Below are 24,250 nucleotides of genomic sequence, written 5' to 3' on the forward strand. Positions count from 1 at the left end.
ACTAAAATTTTTCTGTTTGAGCCTTGATTTCTCTTATTTTATCGTGAAGATCATATCTCCCTGTGAAGATGGGTACCAATAGAATGTTTTCGATGGAGATAACTGGTGATTGAAATTTCATTAGAAGATCCCGTCGCAACGAAAAACGCCATTGTTTTAATGATTGCCACTCCAGTTCACGTATCATGTCTGTGACACTATTTCCCCTATTTCGCGATAATACAAAACGAGCTGCCCTTCTTTGTAGTTTTTCGATATCATCCGCCAGTACCACCTGATGCGGATCCCACACCGCACAGCAATACTCGAGAATAGGGAGGAAAAGCGTAGTGTAAGCAGTCTCTTTGGTAGACCTGTTGCACCTTCTAAGTGTTGTGCCAACGAATCGCAGTCTTTGGTTTCTCTACCCATAGTAGTATCAATGTGATCGTTCCAAATTAGGTTATTTATAATTGTAGTTCCTAAGTATTTAATTAAATTTACAGCCCTCAGAATTGTGTGACTTATCGCGTTATCGAAATTTAGTTGATTTTTTTAGTGTTCATGTGAATAACTTGACACTTTTCTTTATTTACAGTCAATTGCCACTTTTCGCATCATACAGATATCTTATCTAAATCATTTTGCAGGTCATTTTGATCATTTGATGACTTTACAAGACCATAAATGACAGCATCATATGCAAACAATCTAAGACGGCTACTCAGATAATCTCCTATGTCGTTAATATAGATCAAGAACAATAGAGGGCCTATTACACTTCCTTGGGGAACGCCAGATATGACTTCTCTTTTACTCGATGACTTTCCGTGTATTACTACGAACTGCGACCTTTCTGACAGGAAATCAGGAATCCAGTCGCACAACTGAGGCGATACTCCGTAGGCATGCAGTTTGGGTAGTTTGGTTACAAGTCGCATGTGAGAAACCGTGTCGAAAGCCTTCTGGAAATCTAAAAATATGGAATCAAATTGACATCCCCTGTCGCTAGCACTTATTACTTCATGAGTATAAAGAGCTAGTTGTGTTTCACAAGAACGATATTTTCTGAATCTGTGCTGACTATGTGTCAATAAGCATAAGATCCATGAAGCTGATGATGGTGGTGAGGGGTACGGTCTAAGGGTAGAGCTGGAGTATCCCACCAGTAGTCATGACGAGCACAATGACTTTTTGCTATGTATGAAGAGCCTAGTCCCACGAAATGGCTCCAGCCCGAAGCTTTTGACAACGCTGGGGACAAATTCCTTCCATTTTTCCATATAGAAAGTTCCAGCAATGTCTCAGGTTCGGATGGAGCTTGTTAGTATCAGCCGAGGAATCTGCTTCAAGCAGTGTCCCTGGCTGAAGGAACACAATGGCAACTGATTCTGAGAAAGTCAAATTAACGAATGATTCGGTTTTTGGAAAAGCTTTGGAAAATTTTAGAAAACACTGTGAAATTTATTTTGTTTGCTGGTGAGCTGATAGTCTAAGAGGTTACGTCACCATGCCAAATTTTCAACGGACCACCATCTTCAGTGGAGGACTGAGTAAATGACCAAGATTTCAGTGCTCCTCACGAAGCCTGTCTGTATCGGTATGTGTTCTGGACCTCTCAAAACTTCACTAGTACCGTGTTCACTAAGACTTTGCTAACCAAAAATTCTCCAGTTCCAACTTACTTTATCTGGATACAGAGCGTTTCGCTACTGGTGAAAGTCTGTGATCCATATGAAGCTAATTGGTGCAGCCATGAAGAATTTGATACTTCTCGATACATGCACAATAATTCTTTAGAAATAACACCACAAAACAAGAAGATTATCTTCCTGAAGACGAGGCGAATCGTTTGTAGATCGTGGAGTTTATGGGGCTCGGATCCTGCATGTATGCTTATCATGTAGGCACCCACAGGTGTGCTTTGTGTATGCATTATGAAGTGTCAAGGGCTCTCACATCTGAAGATTACAATGAGTGGCTTCTTTGTGTGTGCCTGTTTTTCTTAACCAGCTGGTGCTTGTCCATGTTTGTCCTGTATACAGCGTAAACATACCAGAAACCATTAACTAAATACCAAATATATCCTACAACTAAAATATATTGTACATAGAAAGAGCGGATTCACTGAAATGTAAATATACTGAAAGAAATGCTGGATATATGGAATGTACTGATTATATGGAAAATGTAGTATCCAAGTTCTATCATTAATGCAGGTGATAGCCAAAAGTCATCAAAAATAGTACTTTCTAAATAAAAATTGTGTGTCCATATACATATGTTATAAAGAAAATATTGTTGATGAACTAGAACAAATAATTGATTGTAACCCAAAAATACACTGCATGTACGACCCAGAAACAAAAGTTTTCGTGATAAGCTGTCAGTTAATTTGATGTACCATCGTTATTATTTGCAGACCCTTTTAACTAGACTCTTGCAGCTGAACTACATACAGGAAACTTTTAGTGATGATTTGCTGTTGTTTATAACAAACCTGCACCTCTCCACCATGATGGTCAGATATGGAATGGAGACAGAGGCCTACACACAGTTGAGCTAGTTATAAAGGATGATAAGGGAGAGGACGAGGAGAGCTCGAATCTTATTGGTCCATCGTGCTCCCACTGACTGAGAGAGATTTCAGACCTATTTTACGTCATGTGACCTAGTATCGAGTCCATTTGTATAAGGAGTGTGGCTACGATCATGTGATGTCACGATCTCGAACATAACTCACACAGTTGGCTAAGTGGTGCCTCTGCGTGCCTTTCATCAATTCCTGGTGGTTCCTCAGAGTGGAGAGGGTGGGGCAGTGAGAAACCCGAGTGTATAACCTGACACCAGAAGTCCTGATCAGTGTAACCTGATACTCAAGGTGAAGGCTGTCTGGAACATACACTGAAAACCTACTCTCATTGACAAGAGCTGCCCAATGACATTTTGCTCATCTACTATTGTTAAAATTACGTAATATGATACTTGTTCCGCGTTCAGTGATGGTAACACAGAGACAGACTAGGATCTGATGCAGGTTGCTTCTCCAAAAACATATTGAGGACGATTGATAATGTATGTACTGCTAGGGTCCAAATACCAGTGAAGGGAACACCAGAAGAATCATATTAGAAGAAAAGAGGTACATAAAGACTAAACCATCCAAATGTATGGTTATGGTCAACATTAACATATTTGTTTCTGACATAAACATTCCATTTCATGAAATTATCGTTTTTCAGTGCGTAAGGAACGTTTTATGCTAAACCGTTATGGATGAGAAGATGAACTTTAGTACAGACTTTATATATGTTATAACACAGCTCTTGTGGAACAAAATTTTTCAAACTGCGTTATTGTCAAATACATTTAAATTCTTGCAAAATAAAAATTACTGTATCAGTTCCATGTAAACTTAAAAATATTCTGAGAGTTCAAAGAATGACACTAAAAATACAGTACATAGATTTGTTTATCTAATTACTAAGAATGACATACCACATTTTCAAATGGACAACAAAAATATCATTTTAAAAATATTCCTAATGCCATAACATGTACTCTGAAACTACCAAGCAACGTTCTAACCAACCCATTCCACAAAAAATTGAAAAACAAAATCCAGATTATAGACAATTCACAACGACATCTGCAAAATTTAGTTCGATTATCTCTCAAACAGTTAATGTTACAGTAGCATGTATGTGGGCACCTGTTTTCTCATACATCCTCCCTTATGAGTGTATGAATACAGTGGAACCTGTGTTGCTCATTTACTGTGTCATAGGAGCTCAGCTATGGGCCATGTCATAATCGATATTATACAAGTTTCATTAATTGTGTCTATACGTTTGGATGGTTGTTTGCTAAAGTAAAAATTTGTATTATGGACTAATAATGTAATTCATCTCTTCAACGAATCATGTACTTCGCCATTGGTGGGGAGGCTTGGTGCCTCAGTGATACAGACAGCTGTAACATAGGTGCAACAATGACAGAGGGTATCTGTTGAGAGGCCAGACAAACATGTGGTCCCTGAAGAGGGGCAGCAGGCTTTTAAGTAATTGCAGGGGGAAACAGTCTGGACGACTGACTAATCTGGCCACAGTATATCAACTAAAAAGGCGTTGCCGTGTTTGTACTGTGAATGACTGGAAGCAAGGGGAAACTACAGCCATAATTTTTCCTGGTGCAGCTCTGTTGTATGCTTGATCGATGAAGGCATCTACTTGTGTAAATTGTTACGAAGGCCAGTAATCCCACATTTGGATCTCTGGATGGTACCTACTCAGGAGGATATCGTTATCAGGAGAAACAAAATTGGCGTTCTATGGATCGGAGCATGGAATGTCAGATCCCTGTGGCGGAGTGGTTACACGACTATAACATCCCTGTAATGGACTGGCTTGCACAAAGTCCTGACATGAATCCTTTAGAACACCTGTGCCACGTTTTGGAACGCCGAATTGGTGCCAGGCTGCGCCGACCGACATCGATACCTCTCCTTAGTGCAGCACTCCGTGAAGAATGGGCTGCCATTCCTCAGGGAACCTTCCAGGACCTGATTGAACGTATGCCTCCGAGAGTGGAAACTGTAATCAAGGCTAAGGGTGGGACAACACCATACTGAATTCCAGCATTACCGATAGAGGGTGCCCAGAACTTTTAAGTGATTTTCAGCAAAGTGCCTGGATACTTTTGATCATATAGCGTAAGTGTAAAAGAACGGACTCTGAAAATTACAGACCATTAACTCTAACATCAGTTGGCTGAAGAATCCATAACGTGTTCTCGGCTGGAATACAGTAAATTTCCTAGAGAGGGGGAAGCTTCTGTCTATAATTCAGCAAGGTTTTAGAAAGCATCGCTCTTGTGAAACTCGGCTTACCCTCACTTACACGAGATCGTGCGAACAATGGATGACGTGAAATGGGCGGATTCCATAGAAACAGATATCCATAAAACATTTGACACGATGTCACAGTGCCGACTGTTAACGAAAGTACAAGCACGCAGAATGGGTTCCTAGGTATATGAGTCACCTGAAGAGATTTTAAGTAACAGAACCCAGTACGCTGTCCCCGACGGCGAGTATGAGGCTGTGATATTGTTAGAAGTGTATCAGAGAAGCGCAATAAGGCCGCTGTTATTTTCTATGTACATGAAAGATCTGGCAGACAGGGTAAACAGCAGTCTGCGGCTGTTTGGTGCCGATGGTGTGGCATACGGGAAGGCGCCGTCGTTGAGTGACTGTAGGAGGAGACAGGATAACTTAGACAAAATTTCCAGGTGGTATGATGAATAGCAGCTGGCTCTAAATGTAGAAACACGTAAGTTAATATAGATGAGTAGGAAAGCCAAACCCACAATGTTCAATTATAGTAGCAGCAGTGTTCTGCTTGGCATGGTTACGTCGATTAAATATCTAGAGGTAACAAATATGAAGTCGAATGAGCATGTAAAGAGTGTAGTATGGAATGCGAATGGTCGACTTTGGTTTACTTGGAGAATTCTAGGAAAATGTGGTTCATGTGTAAAGGAGTCTAGTGCGACCCATTGTTGAGTATTGTACGAGTTTTTGGGATCCACACCAGGTCAGATTGAAGGAGGATGTCGAAGGAGTTCGGAAACGGTCTGCTAGATTTTTTACCAGTAGGCGCAAACAACAGGCAAGTGTTATGGAGTTGCTTCAGTGTGACCGGATTTAATTCGACTACATTCCAGTATCATTGTTTAGCTTTTGTTAATGTTCATCTTATATCCTCCTTTCAAGACACTGTCCATTCCGTTGAACTGTCTTCCATGTCCTCCGCTGTGACTGAATTACAATGTAACTGGCAAACCTCAAAGACTTTATTTCTTCTCCATGGATTTTAATTCCTACTCCAAATTTTTCTTTTGTTTGTTTCACTGCTTGCTAAATATACAGACTGAATAACGTGGAGGATAGGCTACAATCCTGTCTCGCTCCCTTCCCAACTACTGCTTGCCACTGGAGCCTAGTATACCTCTAAAAAGCTAGGCCTAAATCCCCAATACTCGTAGGAGAATACAACTGAATTTTGCTTATGAAATTGCACAAATGCACCTACTGAGTGAAAGAGAAATAAGCAACACACCAGAAATGTAGTTATGATGTGAGAATAGTGATTATTCTGACTGCCCAGTTTACCAGACACAATAAGACTTCCGCACATGAGGGTTTACAGAATGGCAGGATATTTTAAGTACGTTACTGGCCTCTATGCAGCGTGACAGAGCACACTGCTGAGTTGCTGGCACTGATACTGGGTGAAGGACCTTTCCTCACCTTCATCCTCTCTCTGCATGGCAGGATGCCATTGATAGGCATCTAACTGCCAGCGGTATCAGAGATGGCAAACATCAATAAGCTCTAGTCTTCATACAAATAGTCTACAGTGCCCTACACGGGCCACAGAGGGTGGAGCTACACATTCGTGAGCCCTGGCTGCTAACTGTACACGTTACTGTGTTTGCTCTGTTTCTGTTTTGAGCGGCACATCTTTGGTTCCACTTCTGGAATGGTTCCTTGTGTGTCCACTGCCAGTGCACCTTTCCTCACAGGCTTCCCGCGAGAACCAATATAAGAGCGCCATGCATTTATGCAATTTAACAGAAATCATGACAGCAAGTAGGGTCGAAACAATTTATGAAGCTACGAGAAACTCGGCTCTTATATGACATTCCTTAGCTAACTTATTTGGTAATGTACACACTTCAATTTCGACATTCGATAAGCCTATTATGAGAAGTCACTTAAAGCATTATGAGCTATCAGAAAATGGCCATGAATGATAGTGTATTTTACAGCACAGACGGACCTAAGGAAGCTGAGTGTCATACACTGCAGGCTTCAGAATAGCACACACACCTAGAACTGGGCAACACAGGCGAGTGCCTTCTCACGTGCCTACCTGGTTTCTGTTGCTGGCTCCAGGTCCACGGCCGCCGTGTCCGTAACCTCCTGAGCTGGCGCCGTCGGGGGCGATTCTGAAAAGTGGCGTCTCTGGGCAGTTCTTTGTCCGTACACAGATCTGTCTACACTTGTATGAACTACAGGCAGACCTGTAGCAAGCAACAGTTGGCAGATGTTGTCCATCAAAATCCAATTAGAGCAATATCCTTGCGGCATGAGATTGATTCTATATATAAACAGCTGGAAATCTTTAATAATATCACTTAAGGAATTTCCTATTTGTTTACACAAAAAGCCCTGACTTTCTTTCTACTGTTGCTTGCTCAGAAAGTCTTCCTGAATAGAGGTCTAGCATAATTCTAAAAACACCAGATCGAACTGCTGCAGTATTTTATTGAGCTATCCTCCTGAAGTCAATAATTACTTAAGAAAACAACAACATTTTACGACTGGAGTCGGTATTATTCTGCTTTAATTGCTAATACTGAATGTTTTCATGAAGGGAAAGGTTCACATAGGGTACTAATCATCTGATACTAAAATCTGGAATATCTCTCCCGAAAATATTATGTCCATGTGACAGATATTGTTAGGCTGCAACTCATTCTATACACATGTGTGGCAGTCCAATATGACAATGCCCAACCAGGCATAGGGCGACAAGTCAGAGCCAGTCATAGTGAATACGACTTCCTTTCAAATAACATACTTGCTTTCGTTTTGTAACTGATATAGTGCCACCACTGTGTTGTAGATGTTACAGACAACAAGATAATTCTCACTGACATCACTTTTCAATCACATTTCTCTTCTTGCTGAATGTATTCTCAGTCGAGTCTATTATGTCCACTTTACTTGGTCATGCTGATCCTTTAAATGAGATTACAAACCACTTTTCATTTAGAACAATTACTAGAACTAAAAATTCTGAGAAACAACCAAGCCCTGGTGCACACAACACTTTCGCCAAACTTAAAATAGCTTGAGAAATGCGAACCACGTATCTCTTAAATGCTCGTATCTGTAACACATATGAAAGGGGAAAACTGCCAACAGGTTTTGAAGAGTTCTGAAAATATCCATCCTAAAGAGAAGTATGATTTAAAACGCGAAATCAGACAAACGCCCAGAAAGGGCTTTAAGTCTTGTGTGAAGTGGATGGTGTCTATGAGGGTACTTGTTTCAGTGTAGCTGTGATGCCTCTTCACCGTTTCCATTTGCTTGCCCATACACAAACACCATCTCGGCTTGTTCCTGATGTGGATACTGGACTACTCTGCTGCTTACAATACGCTGTGTCAATAACACAGCCTGCAACACACAAGGAACACACGGCACGTAATCAGAGGGACATCTTCCGTTCGTCAGCACCACGTAATGTGACAACGATGCATTTCTGGATATATGTCAATAGGATTTTTTTCCTCCATTTCTAGTCAGGGATCCGTCCTTACAACTTGATGGTTTTATTAACGTTCACCATATATTTACACAGGAATCCTACCAGAACGTTAATCTTCAATAGTTATTTTTAATCTATGCAAAGTGGGGCACTTAAGAAAGTAATCGAGCAGTTAGAGGTAAATGTGGAAATACAGAAGAAAGGAACAGATACGCTGATGACACACAAGATTTATCCGAAAGTGGTCTAGATCTCGGCTGTATCTGAAATAAAAAGAATAAAGTTACGAGTAAGAACTACCACACGATAATAAATGAGTAAGTAATGGTCTGTGACAATGGATGACAAACCTGCGTTCGAGTACATGTGCGTGACAGGCTATTGCAATGATTCGTTTATTTAGTTAGACAAAGAGATAACTAGCGGTGCACAAAACAAAGATCAAATAGGCAGAACTGCCCACAAAACAATGACTTAAAGGAAGGAAGTATTTACCTCTAAACGTAGCGGCCAACAAATCAGAAACAGTTTTCTGCAAAATTGTATTTGGAGTGTGGTATTGTGTCACACTGGGACCAGAGCTCTGGCAACTGTGGAAAGGAAGGGACCGGATTCGTCTGAGCAGGGGTGTTGCAGGCGTATCCTAAAAATAAAATGGACTGATACAGTAACATTAAAAGAAGGTCAGAGGAGGTGGTTTTATGTAATCAGTATGTATTATAAAAGTAAACGTACAATGTGCGTGGCGTTGAAACTCAGAAACGGGTCTCGGTCCGATCAGGAGAGTTATATGGTGTGGTAGCCGTCTATCCGCCATCCATGAAGGAGGCTCCCATTTTTACCTGAAGGGCGAGGTTTTGAAGATATAATGGTTGGGACGTTCCGCCATATAGAAATTTCTAGAACATTCCAGAACATTCGAGAGTATTCGAGAACGATACAGAACATTCGAGAGTATTCGAGACGATTGCACAACATTGCAGAATGTTCCACAATGATCCGAGATGTTCTGGAATCTTCGGGAGTAGTATGGCAGATTTCAGAATGCTCGGGAACATCCTGGAACCAGTCAGATCACTGTGGAACATTCCATAACACTCTGGACAGTTATGGAATGTTCTGGAACACTGTTGACCGTTCGAAGGCGCTTTGGTATGTTCTCAAATTCGGCACTGGTGGGGCTACACATAAAGCTAGGCCTGTAGTGGGTTTCAACGTCAGTTTCTTATGAGTGACGAAGGGAGGAACATCAAACGTTCGGCAGTGAGTCGATAGACACCGACAGTGAAGTGTGAGTAACTAAACTCATACAGTGACTGAATATAAATAGATAATAAAGTGTGTAAAACTACGTAACGTATTTGTAAAGCAGGAAAAATGTCACATGATGTATGACATAGTTTATTGCTTCTTTACTAACCACTGTATTGGTGACACACCTCGCAGACAGAATGCACGTAAGTAGTAGGGCAACAAGGACCTCACTCCACATTGCGGGTTGCCTACATCAGGGACAGGTATACACTCAGGGGCAAACCTGTTGTTCTGCTTTGATTGACGGGTTATTAACCTGTTGTTCTCCTTTGATTGAAGTCTTTGTTGCCTCGCTACTCACATACCTCACTGGAAGTAACTGAAACATTATATCAGTGTACGACACAACTTAGGAGACATGATATCAGAAACAACGAGATACGTGAAAAACTGTCGCACCATGCATGAATTTAGTAGTTTGTTACTACTAACTCCATTCGCAACACATTGTGCACACCATATTCACATGTTCCGCTCAAATTATGTCATTGTATGACAAATGGTTCAGGCACTGCGTGGTATACACGATATGCACAGCTGTAAACAAACACCTTGGTAGCTCTGGGTTTCTCTGCTAGTACTGTTGTGAAATGGAGTTCAGGCTGTGGGCTATCTACTGAGACGTGAGAGGCTGCTAAAACTGATAACACACAGATATATGATCGAAATAAGGACCAGAGGAAGACTACAGCTGAAGTACATGGATCAAACTACAAAAGATGTCGCCTGCAATTCCAACATAGAAATGGAGAAAAGGGCAGTAAGATGGGAAGACTGAGATTTGCTGTTGTCAGATCTTCAGACTGAACACTGAAGACTTGTCATATTCTAGGGTAGGCAACTTAATAACAAATATTGCTACACTTTACCATTCCATTCTCAGTTCCCTGACCAGCTCCAGAGCATCATACATCTGTATTTCAAACCCTTTAAGCCACTTCATATTGACATGTATGTCTCTAGCATCCATATTGTTCTTTACTACAAGCCACATTCCATTCTGGCACGTTGCTTTCGCCTTTACTAAGTCATTAACAGCAATTATAATTTAACAAGTAGTGTGATTTTATCCTTTATGTACAGTGTCTCACATCAGAAGCGAGACACTCAGCATAACTCACTGCATACTTTTCTCTGTAGTCAATAACTACAGCTGCAATCAGGTGTGAATGCACCCGCTTTCTGCTCTTACAAACACCTGTCATGAACTTCAAGAAAAAAAAAGAGCACTGCATAGTTCTAAGACTATGCTACGTTCCCATCTCAACACATTTATTGAATTAGGAAAGTGCCTCATAAAAATTCATAAAACTAATTTCCTGTTTAATATTGGTGCTTACACTTTGAGAAATTTTTGACACTAACAATGAGTGCCTAATATTACTTTGGTTGTCTTTAGAAAAGAATGCACAGATCTCTCTAGTTAATGGTTGTGGTACTATAATCAATCTCATGCATCCATAAATTTTTGTAAAGAGTTTTATTTGTCTGGGACATAAAAAAAGAGAGAAAGGATAATTAAATTACACTGCTGAAAGACACTTCCAGAATTGTGAGAAATCTCTGCCAACGCTTACCCCACACAAAACTAATATTGTGATCAATCCTGAAGATTCATAAGCAGGATTCCCTCAAGCATACTACAAGAAAGGGTAAGCAACTGAACCACTCCATCCTGAACCATGAATTTTCAGCACCAGGCTGCTCAAATGATATAGGTCATTCAAATATATCCTCACGAATACGTAGTGTTCATTGCACGTGAGATACTACACAAACCGTGAACCTTGTAGGATATTGTAATGTTGGTGAAAAATGCTTAAAGTGGGTAGATGTTGACCAGCTCTCATGTAGTGGCGTTCGTATACCCTGGAGGGCATGAACCCACTCATTTTGTGATTAGTAGTGCTGCAGGAACTTCGACAAAATATTTTTAGTAATATTGTACTGCAGTTTTAATTCTGAGGCAGTCAATCACAGAGATGTAGAGGGCAAATGCATTGAGAGGGTCCAATACTTCATTTCACTTAATATAACACCAAAGTAAATGTACAAAGAACTTGTACAGCTTGAGTCTACTTATCTGTATGGTTTTGCACTCCCTCTGGTGTGAATCCACTCACTGACTCAGTTGGCGAAGATGTTATTTAGCCATTGTTTCGTCTCATGGGGCAATCTGGCCCAAACCCCCAGGATAGTGCCAATAGGATGAGGTTCACATTCGAAATGGTTCCATACATCTGCAGACCTTGCTGGCCACTACAGTGCCTCACATATTGCAGACATTTCGCAGAGACACATGTATGGCTGAGCATTGTTTAGTTTAAAAGTGGTATCATGTTACATGTGACATGTGAAACGTAACACACGAGGGGACAGAATGTCTGTCACGTACCACTGAGCAGAGTACTCACAATCACCACCGGTCATAACCCAAATTCATGAGCAATAGCACTACACACGTTGGCACAATGTGTAACACCTCTATGTGCCTCCAAAACGTTGGAATAATGAAACCTCTACCCAGGTCACTGCCATACTCGGTACCAATGGTTTCCAGGTTCTTACAGAGCTATGATAAATTGCTGAACACCACACAATGCCATTCACTAGCCAGCTGCAAATGTTTCCCCGTGGCAGCACCACTCCAGATTCAATTAGTTGTGTTGTCATGCTGATGGCATCCTATGGATCGGACGTTAATTCTGTAGTCTTGCTGCAGCTAATCTCCAGCCAATGATGAGGGATGACAGAATGTCGCAGAGTCAATTACGTTTGCCCTGATGGCAGGTGCAGATGCGAAGAAGTTACAATGTACTTGTTGCACAATATGGCAATCGTCCACTGTGGTGATCAGACATGGTCAAACGAACCTTTCATGATGGGTACGCCTGCACTTAGATTCCCGTGGAGTGGGTCACTGTCCCAGCAAAACGCTCCACGAGTCTGGATAATACACAATACGATAATCTGGCTGAATGGCGATCAACACTGAGGCCCTTTCCATCTCTCTCAGTAACTAATATTGCTGGTCCACATGTGCACACAGCGTCTCCATGTCAGTCAGAGTGATCAATCAACATCTTACACGTTCATGCTCATGATGCAGCCAGCTAGGCCTTGTAGCCACACAAAACACAAGCAAGTGAAATACGCTACAGTGGCCATTCCACTTGTCACAGAGAACTGCAGCTCTAATCATTTAGATACCTGCGGATGTCGTGTACATTCTTAACATTGCTCTTACATCTCATATCTTCTGGGAGCTTCACTTTTTTTCAGGAAGTGCATGACGAATTTTATGTAGTTCATTACTTTGTAGCATTTTAAGACGATGTGTCATTAATACATGCTGTAGTATGTATCAAATTTCTGTAATAGATGAGCAAAAGTATTCATATGTATGTGGGCGATTCAATAATGAAACAGGCACATTGGTCTGGGAAAACAACTGTTAGTAGGACAAGTTTCGTACTTTTATGGCTACAATTTGCCATCACTAGGATGAGCCCAGATCAGCTAATGTTTCAACATTGTTTTGTTTATAACCTCAAAAATACATTTCAAGATGGAGAGTTCCCTTGAGACGTCCACATTAAACAACGTTCGGTTATTCGTTCTTAACTTACTGAAGGCGAGGAACCCCTGAATACATATTATAGAATGTCTTACGTTTATGCTGAAGGTTCTAGATATCATGCAAATTTTTACAAGGCGATAGAGCAGTTCAAAATAGTCGCGACTGAGTGACTGACGAACACCATTCTGGCCCACCAGTTGCAGTTTCAACTCCTCACTTGAAAGTCGAACTGATGACATTATTCCTGCCAACAGCCGCGTGACTGTGGAAATAATAGTTGATAAGGTCCAAGCTAGTACTGGTACAGTTCATAATATTATCTGTAACAAGCTGAAGTAACGCAAAACATGTGCAAGATCGGTCCCGAAGGAGTCAACGCGGGTACGCTAGGAAACAAGGTTGAGAGTGCACAGAGCTAAAGGAACGTTATGAAACGCGAGGTGCGCACTTCCCTAACAAATTTTAACTTGTGATGAAACTTGGGCTTACTACTATGAGCCAGAACCAAAGCATCAGGAAGAAAAGTCATGTTGACGGTGTTTTGGGATGCTGAAGGTCCAGTTTTTTGTGATTACCTCGAAGAGAAGCGTACAATGAGTGGCCAGTACTACTCGAATTTGAAACATCGTGAATCCAGCCATGAGAGAGATACGACGTGGATCTCAGAGGAGAGGTGTGATTCTCCATTAAGACAACGCACACCCTCAATTTGCTCAGGTAATCCGTGACACCATCGACTAAATGGACTGGGAAACACTGCCTCATCCCCTTACAGTCGTGATTTAGCACCTAGCCATTTGTTTGGTGCAGTGAAGGAGGCATTACGTGGAAAGAGATTCCAGGAAAATGAGGATGTGAAAAAGTTTGTGGGAAGTTGTTTCAAACATCAAGATAAAGGTTTCTTTGCAGCCAGAATAAAAAAGGTTGTAGCCCGTTGGAAGAAGTGCATAAATGTTCAAGGAGGTTATGCTGAAACGTTTGGTTTTCTAAAAATAAACGCTATTTCCTCCAGCCCAAGTTGTCTCTCTAATTATTGAATGACCCTCGTCTGTCCACTTTGTAACTGTTCCCCATTCTTTGTCTGTCCAATTTGTAACTGTTCCCCATTCTTTGTACTTCAAGTACACATAATCAGTGGCTGCAGTGTTGACCAGTCATGGAGTGACTGGAGGTGGAGAGACGAATCCACCCACTAATTCGTGACGACAGAGGGAGCAATTTTCTGGTGGGCAGAGGCAAATGTGCCAGTGCAAGCCGCTGTGACTTAGTGGAATATAGTTTCGCCGCCGACACAAGGAATGAGGGAGGAGAAACATGTGACTGCCGGCAGGGCCTTCAGGAACGAGCCAGCTCAGGTGTCTCGTAACGGTGCTGCCCAGACGTCTAACAACATGGCCGACAGGGGAAAGTATGTAGCAGCACACCAATTTGTGCGGCTACATTTTCGCTCTTCTCAATACTGGTGGTCGGCTGGAGACACACAACACCGCACCAGACACATCTATTTGAAGAGCCGAGGCTTGTGCCAGGTGTGACAACACAAAAAGGGGGCGCTTGGGCAGGTGACGCTTTCTCGTCTGCCTCTCGCTACTGGGTGATGAACTTTGGCGCTTAGACGTTTAAGCTGCTGGCTGATGGCCCAGCCTCGTTCGCTATGGCTTTCCCCAGGCGCCTGTACACTTACACCCGTGATCGCTTGGTTCGATTAATGTCAGCCCATCATGTTTACAAGAAAGCTTAAACGCTGCTCCCGACCAAAAACAGCGAGCAATACTGCACCCTTAACACCCAACTCCATGCCAGAACTGTTTGATCCCTACAGAGATATGGAAGGAGAATTATATACCTCATAATTTAATTACGCTGTGTGATCAAATGTATCCAGACACCACCAAAAACATACGTTTTTCATATTAGGTGCATTCTGCTGTCCTCTACTGCCAGGTACTCCATATCAGTGACCTCAGTAGTCATTAGACATCGTGAGAGAGCAGAATGCGGCGCTTCGCGGAACTCACGGACTTCGAACATGGTGAGGTGATTGGGTGGCACTTGTAGCATACGTCTGTATTCGAGATTTCCACACTCCAAAACACCCTTATTTTCACTTTTTTCGATATTATAGCGAAGTGGAAACGTGAAGAGACACGTACAGCACAAAAGCGTACAGGCAGTCCTCGTTTGGTGGCTGACAAAGGCCGCCAGCATTTGAAGAGGTTCGTAATGTGTAACAGGCAGGCATCTGTTCAGACCGTCACACAGGAATCCCAAACTGCGATAAGGGTCCACTGCATGTGCCATGACAGTTACATGGGAGGTGAGAAAACTTGGATTTCATTGTCTAGCGGCTGCTCATGAGCCACACATCACCCCAGTAAATGCCAAACGACGCCTCTCTCGGCGTAAGGAGCGTAAACATCGGACGACTGAACAGATGAAAAACGTTGTGTGAAGTGATGAATCACGGTACACAATGTGGAGATCCGATGGCACGGTGTTTGTGTGTCGAAACCCTGGTGAACGTCACTTGCCAGCGTGTGTTGTGTCAAGAGTAAAATTCGGAGGTGATGGTGTTATGGCGTAGTCTTGTATTTCATGGAGGGGGCATGCACCCCTTGTTGTTTTGCTTGGCACTATCACAGCGCAGGCCTACATTGATGTTTTAATTATCTTCTTACTTCTCACTGTGGAAGAGAAGTTCTGAAATGGTGAATGCATCTTTCAATCATAATTCATAGCTTGTGGTGAGGTGGTTACACGACAATAACGTCCCTGTAATGGACTGACCTGCACAGAGTCCTGACCTGAATCCCACAGAACATCTTTGGGATCTTTTGGAAGACCGACTTAGTGCCAGGACTCACCGACCGACATCGATACCTCTCCTCAGTGCAGCACTCGGTGAAAAATGGCCTGCCATTCCCCAAGAAACCTTCCAGCACATGTTTGAAAGTATGCCTGCGAGAGTGGGAGATGTCATCAAGGCTAAGGGTAGGCCAACACCATATTGAATTCCAGCATTAGCTATGAAGGGCGCCACGAACTTGCAAGACATTATCAGCCAGGTGTTCGGATATTATTGATCTCATATTGTGTGTCAGGAGGCCACATACAAGGCTACTCTACAGGAAAAAATTGAAGGATGTATTCAAGGTTCCTCTCTTTTGTTCATTTTCTACACCCATGAACAATGGTCTATGTGGTTAGCAAAGACGAGCTAATGGGCTGAATGTGTTCTTCGACATATGAGCATTCTAAACTTCTGCGATTTTTTTAAATTTCTGTAGGATATAATTATGTACAGCATCTGGCCATATTCCTCGCTAAGGACCCCTATGTTAATATGCCTAGCAAATAAAGTGAAATCAAGAATTCAGCTGAATATTTAACAACTTTGTCTCGATTCCCTACAGTATCAATGGACTGAAGCATTGTCGCTTCATCCGGCATCTCGTTATGAGTCCGGAAATTGATGGCAGTGATTCATTATGTTTGGCTGCTGATGAACAATAAGCCACAGATGATTTTTGCAAATCTATGCAATATTTAGGAAAGATTTGTGAATTAATTTGTCATTAGTTCTGTCATTTTACAGAAGGTTGTTCACAATCTGACACAGTGTGTGGATTTATCAATTGCCATTGTCCAATTCCATATACCAAACTACTGGTTTACAAAACGTTCAGTACATGCATCAAGTTGTACTTGTACACACATATTGGTCTTGAACGTCTGTTTCAGCAGGTGTGCGATAAATCTGATAATTTGTGATAATGCCGTTTATCAGCTGTCGATGAACACTGTGTAACAGGTAGAATTTGTCAAAACTCACCACAGAATAAAGCGGGTACACAACTGAAGAGCTCTTTATTTCCACTCAAATGTTTCACTTACGATGCAGTGCTTACAGCGGTTTTTTGTAGGCTACATTACATTTTTCCCATATAGTGGGTAGACATGATTGTGGTACTTTACCTATAACAGAATATTTGTTAATACTGCATGGTGATGACTCATGCATTTGCATATAAAATTGATATTTCGGTACTAAATGGGCTATCTGGCCAAAATCCAAAACAGATGCTGCAATTTTAGATAATTTAATAACCATGGCAACAGCGCGTGGCGGCCCTGATGGTCACGCACCCAAGTGCCGGCCACTCACGACAGCGCTCAACTTCGGTGATCTGATGAGAACGGGTGTATCCACTGTGGCAAGGCCGTTGCCCCCTGTTTAGCAATAATTGCAATTAACAACATTCTTAGAGACGACGTAATGCATCGATCCAGTGCAAATTGGGGTGCCCTGCGACTGCGTTATCTAATTTGCCAAGTTGTAACTTGTTTGCTGATGTGTCCTGAATGCATTAGGTTGGCAATTCAAAGAAAATTAGCGTCTTACGAAACATATCGTCCCTGCACAATGAGAAAAATGCACTTAACGTGTATTTTTTGTTTGTGAAGTACATGTGATCTTCGTTTCCAAGGTCCACTCCCAAATGAACAACTGTTTGATGTCGTTCATGGATTTAAAATAATAAAATACTTCATTCTGTCTCATTGCTACTGACGCAAGCCCCAGCTGATATTGGCCAATTTCGCTGATGGATGCTGTTGCATTTCCCATCCCAAATACTGCTCTATCGCCATCTTTCTTGACACGTCTGCACATGCACTTGAGCCACTTCACCGAATAGCATTGTTCGATTTTGATGTGTGTTTTGTATGTATTTGTGAGGAACGGCAAACACGATACATCTCCGTTCTTATGTAATTCAGCATCGTTGTTTCCTAATTTTATAGTGATGGCTTTTCCTCCATCTTTAGCTGATCGTCGGTGTCAGAGTGGATACCAGACATAGCATCTGATAGTCCGGCAGTTGGGTTTCATTTCGTGTATTTCTCATCAGACATGCTTGGTGAACTATTTGCTGAGTGAGTCACATGGAACACACATCATAATTTGGTGACGACCTAGAGTAACCTAGTTTTTGTATGTCTGTCCATCTGATTAGAGGTTTTAGAGACTTTGGTCATTCACTTATGCAATAAAATGGAACACCTACAGCAATCCTTACGATGTTATTTATTAAATGAATACTACTTTCGGTGCTCCAATACATCGTTTCCAGGCCTTAACTGGCGCTGAGCGAGTTAACTCCAATGGCATATACGATTCATCAGTGGGATACATTTATGACTACCTGTAAGAACGATGTCATGTTCGTAATTGATAGTTGGAGACACAACGTCGCTGTTGCAGGTAGTCTGCGAAATCCAGTTTATAGATGTTTCCCATTGATGAATCTTGTATATGAATGGTGTTAAGCCCCTCAGCTTCAGTTAAGGCCAAAAGATAATGTAATGAAGCACCGAAACTGGTAATCATATAATAAATGACATCATAAGGACGGTTACAGGTTCGCCATTCTATTACGGAAAATAACCGAATTCTGGATAAATGTGGACAACTGGTACACCTACTGAGACGATTTGACCAATATGATCTGGTGGGTGCGTTTTTCTATCAACCAAGTCAAAATGTATGCTAATGGCAACCCTCTCTTACGCCACTCAATAGAATGCATCCAACAGCGTCTTTCCATAAACGCGATCCTTTGTAGTGAGATCGATTGAAGATTTCAATGGTACTTTGAGCACACGTCTGAAACATCATGACGATTAAATAATGCCTGTCCACTTAACGAAAGTTCTTTCATTTCATTAAAAGTAGGATTGAATGTGATTAGAATGAGAAAACTGGGCTGCTCTATGCGCGAACACGTGTCATTGCATGTTGTCCATTCTCACTCACTTGCAGTTCACTCCACATAGATGTACGCTGCTTAGCTCAGTGGTAACGTGCTTGCCTTCCATGCAGCGGGGCCAGGTTCGATTCCCGGCCGGGTTGGAGATTTTCTCCGCTCGTGGACTGGGTGTTGTGTTATCCTCACCACCGGCACGTGCGTCGTCCCGTGTAGCGTCGACTGAACAGAGACTCGCACTCGGCGGCCGAACCTCCCCGGATGTGGCCTCCCGGCCAGCAGTGACGCGTAGACGTGGCTGGTAGTGTGGCCATTTTTCTCGACTTTTGAGTTTCACATTGAAATAGTGATTTCATGGGATTCATGTTGATGTTGTTAACAACATTAAAAGACCTAACACACTGATACGACATGTCAGAAAGTAAGGTCTAAATTTGAGTGGTGTAAATAAATAACTTTGGTAGAACAAAATCAGCGTACTTGTTGTTCAATCCTAAATAACTTTTTCGCACAAAGACGACTATGTTGTCTTTTAAAAAATTCTACACGACTGTGAACTCTAATCGCAAGAAGTAGAAAATATAGCTGTTAGGAATTATTTTCAGGGAGAAGAAAGGAAGATTATGGTTCCACATTTCGTCGACAGTGAGGTCATTACGGATGGAACACAAGCTCGGATTGTTTGAAGGACAGGGAAGGAAACTGGCTGTGCCCTTTCATGGAACCATCGTGGCATTTCTCAGGAGAGATTTCGGTAAATCACAGAAAACCTAAGTCTGGATGGCTGTACGTAGATGTGAACGGTCGTCGAACTTAATGCGTATTCTTTTCAGAATATATTTTCAATAGAGTGGAAGTCAGATATGGATGGTAAACAGTACACGCGCGAAGAGAACAGGAACTTTCCAAATTAATGGTACAGAAGGACGCTAAAAAATAAAAAAAGGTCGTGTGACTAGGGCCTCCCGTCGGGTAGACCGTTTCGATTCGACGCCTCTTCGGCGACTTGGGCGTCGATAGGGATGAAATGATGATGATTAGGACTACATAACACCCAGTCCCTGAAAGGAGAAAAATCTCCGACCAAGCCGGGAATCGAAGCCGGGTCCTTAGGACTGACATTCTGTCGTGCTGAGCACTTTTTTTTCATTTTGTCCGTTATTGATCGTTGTGTTTGGTCGTTGCGGACGTCGCGAGACATCCTGTTCAAGTTCGGTGGTTGATCCTTCCACAATTTTTTTTTTTATTTCAGAGGCCAACTGGCTCTCTGATCGAACACGCTGAGCTACCACCACTCAGCTACCGGGGGCGGACAGTAGGATGCTGAAGATTAAATAGGAAGATAGGATAATTCAGCAAGAAAAGCAGAATGGAATCAAAGAGGATTTTTTGGGTACAACTGAAAGAAGGGACATGTTGATAGGACACAGTCTGAAGGATGGGGCTGTAGTTAAACTGTCAGTTGAAGGACCGCGTCGTTTGAGGCGCCATGTAATGGATCGCGCGGCCTCTGCAGCCGGAGGTTTCAGTCCCCCGTCGGACATGGGTGTGTGTGTTGTTCTTACATAAGTTAGTTTACTTTAGTTTAAGTAGTGGTTAAGTCTAGGGACCGATGATCTCAGCAGTTTGGTAGCTGGGAAATTCACACATTTCTACATTTGATGATAGTATACGGATACTTGTGTCTGTAGCAAGCAGACCATATGGAGAAGTAAGTTTCATCTTACAATGCTATTCGTCAGCTAATACACGTAGCAGTTCATTTGCAGGGGAATTAAGAGAAGAAAGGAGTGAACAGTCATCCTAGACACTATCATCACAGCATTGATCACTTCGTTTTTCGTAAAATCCTTGGAAGATTTTGTATTTTTCGATAGTTCAGAGACAGCCGCTAAAGTGGGAACTGGAATAATGAGCAACTGCTGAGTGTAACCAAGCTAAAACTAGCAATGGGCGCTAGATTGTATGATATATACCAAGAAAATTTGAGGAAAATGCAATCGTTAGTGTCACAGTCTTTTATGCTAATAAATCACAGTAGCTTGGAAACATAGACCATCTCTCTATTGTAAAATCCAGCATACAGCTAACAGAACTGCGGCACATACAACAATGTTAGAGTTTATTTACGTTTTTCGTAATTCACTTCTCGTGCAATGACTGAATGGGACCCCAAATGACATTATACAAATTGATCTTGGATATCGACATTTGGCCTCGTTATCGAGGATGTTTCTGTAAGAGTGTGCAAAAGTTTAACAGGACGAACAGGATGCTCCACTGAGCAGTTTCAGGTAGCGAACTGGAGCTTGCAAGCATGACATCGACGAACAAGATTCTGTTGCACGCTCACAAATATCTCTGGTGTGTCTCGAATCACATCACAGGCAGCTACTATTCTGGCAATAATCCATTTCCGTATCCACTGAGGTCTCATATGCAAGTGACTTTAGATATCCCAATTGGAAATAATAAGGGGGATTCAGGTCAGGTGACCAAGCAGGCCATGAGACAGGACCTCACCTTCCAGTCCAGTTACCAGTTGAGAGGGCTGCGGACATCCACACTGGAGTGGGGCAGTGCAACATCATGTTGTACCCACATCCCCTCAAGAACAGCCAAGGGGCAATGTAAAAACGATACAACAGAGCCACCTTACGGATCAGTTAAGTAAATAAAACCTGCATCATGCATCCTAGTAATCAGGATCATCCTCGTTTTCTTGAAGGAAATAATAAATGAATATGTAAGTAAACAACACAGTATATGTAAATCTGTACTCATGTTAGTTGTGAATAATGTGGAAAAGAGGAATGCTACACAAACCGATAGAGAAGTTTATTTCCACATCTCCTTTAGCTGGTTTATCCAACTCCGTGTTCCCTACCTCAAATTGTACAGTGAAGCATTCTCTATGTACTGTTACATTTTTACACGCTCTTATGGAAACACCCTGTATTTTGTGACATCTGCATGCTATTCTGGGTGTCGAGTGAAATATTTCAAGAGCTTTCCACTTTAGGGCGATCAATAGACGTACTGACCAAACCAGCCGATAGATAATGAGGCAATCAGCGACGAAATTTTCGCGTTGAAATAGACTTCCGAAACGGAAACGAGCCAGCTACTGTTAGAATCCAATGTAAATTAGCTTTCTTTCAATGTGGGATTATTTATAAATGCAGATAAACTATAGCAGAATGATTCCAGACTGAGATATTCACTCTGCAGCGGAGTGTGCGCTGATATGAAACTTCCTGACAAATTAAAACTGTGTGCCCGACCGACACTCGAACTCGGGACCTTTGCCTTTCGCGGGCAAGTGCTCTACCAACTGATCTACCGAAGCACGACTCACGCCCGGTACTCACAGCTTCTGCCAGTACCTCGTCTCCTACCTTCCAAACTTTACAGAAGCTCTCCTGCGAACCTTGCAGAACTAGCACCCCTGAAAGAAAGGATATTGCGGAGACATGGCTTAGCCACAGCCTGGGGGATATAGCAGAATGACTTAAGTTATATACAGAAAGGAGAGAGACTTTTTACCAGATAACTACGTATGCGACTGTTGGCATTGAGACAATGAGCAGTCACTGATAAGAACCGAGTGAAAGAATAGCCACAAAGCAAGAAAAACAACGCTACGTTCTGTCATTCCCGTTTCATTAACCACTACCGCCGCCAGTGCGCACCATCCCTTTGCCTCTTGGACAGCCTGCCTCCTTTGGGAGTAGCAGGACTGAGGTCACCGTGTAACGAGAGGCTTGTACGTGTCCAGTTCTACAGGGCACGCTGCGTGAAGGGCATGGTGTGCTACGAAATCAGACGTTGCATGCACTAGTCTATCGTCGCCGTGCAGTTGGCGAATACTAAGTAAATCATCAACGTACGGTGTGCTGTCCCAGCTGCCGAAATCTCTCCAGAAATTTTTCAAAATGGATGCACAAATTCCTTTAATTTAAACATTTAAGTTTAGACTGGTAACAGCGTCCCAACCCTTTTTTAATAGTATTCTAATACCATATTAAGAATAAATCCTTTCTGCACTCTCAACTTTCTGAGAAATTATTTGTGGAACTTAATGACATTTCTTTTGACTGCTGTTTGCGCAAAAGACATACCTAGCTTAAATTGACTTGAAATATGATTAGCTGAAATTCATAGACAAATGACATCTTCCCCTTCAGAAAGCTTCATTTACACTTATTTACTGGCAAGTCATAGTAGCTGAATCTTAAGCAAATGAAACATTTTTTTTTTCTTTTTCTTCCGTCACCAGTCTTGTGATTGATTAAAAGTGACAGACCACGAATTCCTCTCCGGTGCCAACCTTTTTATCTCAGATTACCAACTGCAACCTACAACCTCAATTATATGTTGGATGTAATTTTCACCATCTACAGCTTCCTCTAGTAACATGGAGGTTATTCCCTTATGTCTTAAAACATTTCCCATCCTCCTGTCACTTCTTCTCGTCAATGATTTCCATGTATTTCTTTCCGTGCCGATTCTGCAGGGAGCCTCCTCATTCTTTACCTCATCAGTCCTGCTAATGTTTGACATTCTTCTGTAGCACCACACCTGAAGTGCTTCTGTTCCGGTTTCCTCACAGTCCACCTTCCACTATTTTAAGATGCTGTGCTCCTAACATATATTCTTAGAAATTCCTCCTCAGATTAAGGTCTGTCTTTGATACTAGTAGACTTCTCTTAGCCAGAAATGTCGCGTTTATCCACCTTGCTTTGTCCACCATGCGTTATGTTGATGCCCACTAGCATAATTCCGTAACTTCGTGATCCCAAATTCTGGTGTTAAGTTTCTCGTTATTCTCATTTCTGCTATTTCTTATTATATTCCTCTTTCTTCGATTTTCTCTCAACCCATATTTTGTTCTTAATTTTGTACTCGCTAGACTATTCATTCCATTCAACCACCCCTGTAATGTCTCTTCACTTTCACGGAGGATAGAAAAGTCATCAGCGAATATTATCACTGATACCCTTTCGCACTGAATTTTAATCCTGTTCTTGAATTTTTGTGTTATTTCCCTCATTATTTCTTCCATAAAAATATTTAACAGTAGTAGGGACGAAAGTGTTGGTCCCATTTTAATAAGATCGCTTCATTCTTGGGATTCTGTTCTTATTCCTCACTCTTGGTTTATGCTCATATTGAATATTATCCGCCTATCACTATGATGTATCCGTACCTTTCTTAGAATTTCGAACACGTTACACCATTGTAACCCATCGAATGCTTTTTCCAGGTGGACA

The 24,250-nt window shown here is 41.9% G+C and overlaps 1 protein-coding gene across 1 annotated transcript in view; it reads right to left on the reverse strand.

Annotated features, from left to right (window-relative positions):
- Positions 1–24,250, reverse strand: part of LOC124553235 (poly [ADP-ribose] polymerase tankyrase-1-like) — a 91,502-nt gene that overhangs the window by 44,423 nt on the left and 22,829 nt on the right. Inside the window, exon 5 of the mRNA XM_047127124.1 lies at positions 6,915–6,990. Within this exon, the coding sequence (XP_046983080.1) occupies positions 6,915–6,990 (76 nt within the window). The remainder of the gene's footprint in view (positions 1–6,914; positions 6,991–24,250) is intronic.

Source organism: Schistocerca americana, chromosome 11, assembly GCF_021461395.2.
Source record: "Schistocerca americana isolate TAMUIC-IGC-003095 chromosome 11, iqSchAmer2.1, whole genome shotgun sequence".
Taxonomy (NCBI): Eukaryota; Metazoa; Arthropoda; class Insecta; order Orthoptera; family Acrididae; genus Schistocerca; species Schistocerca americana.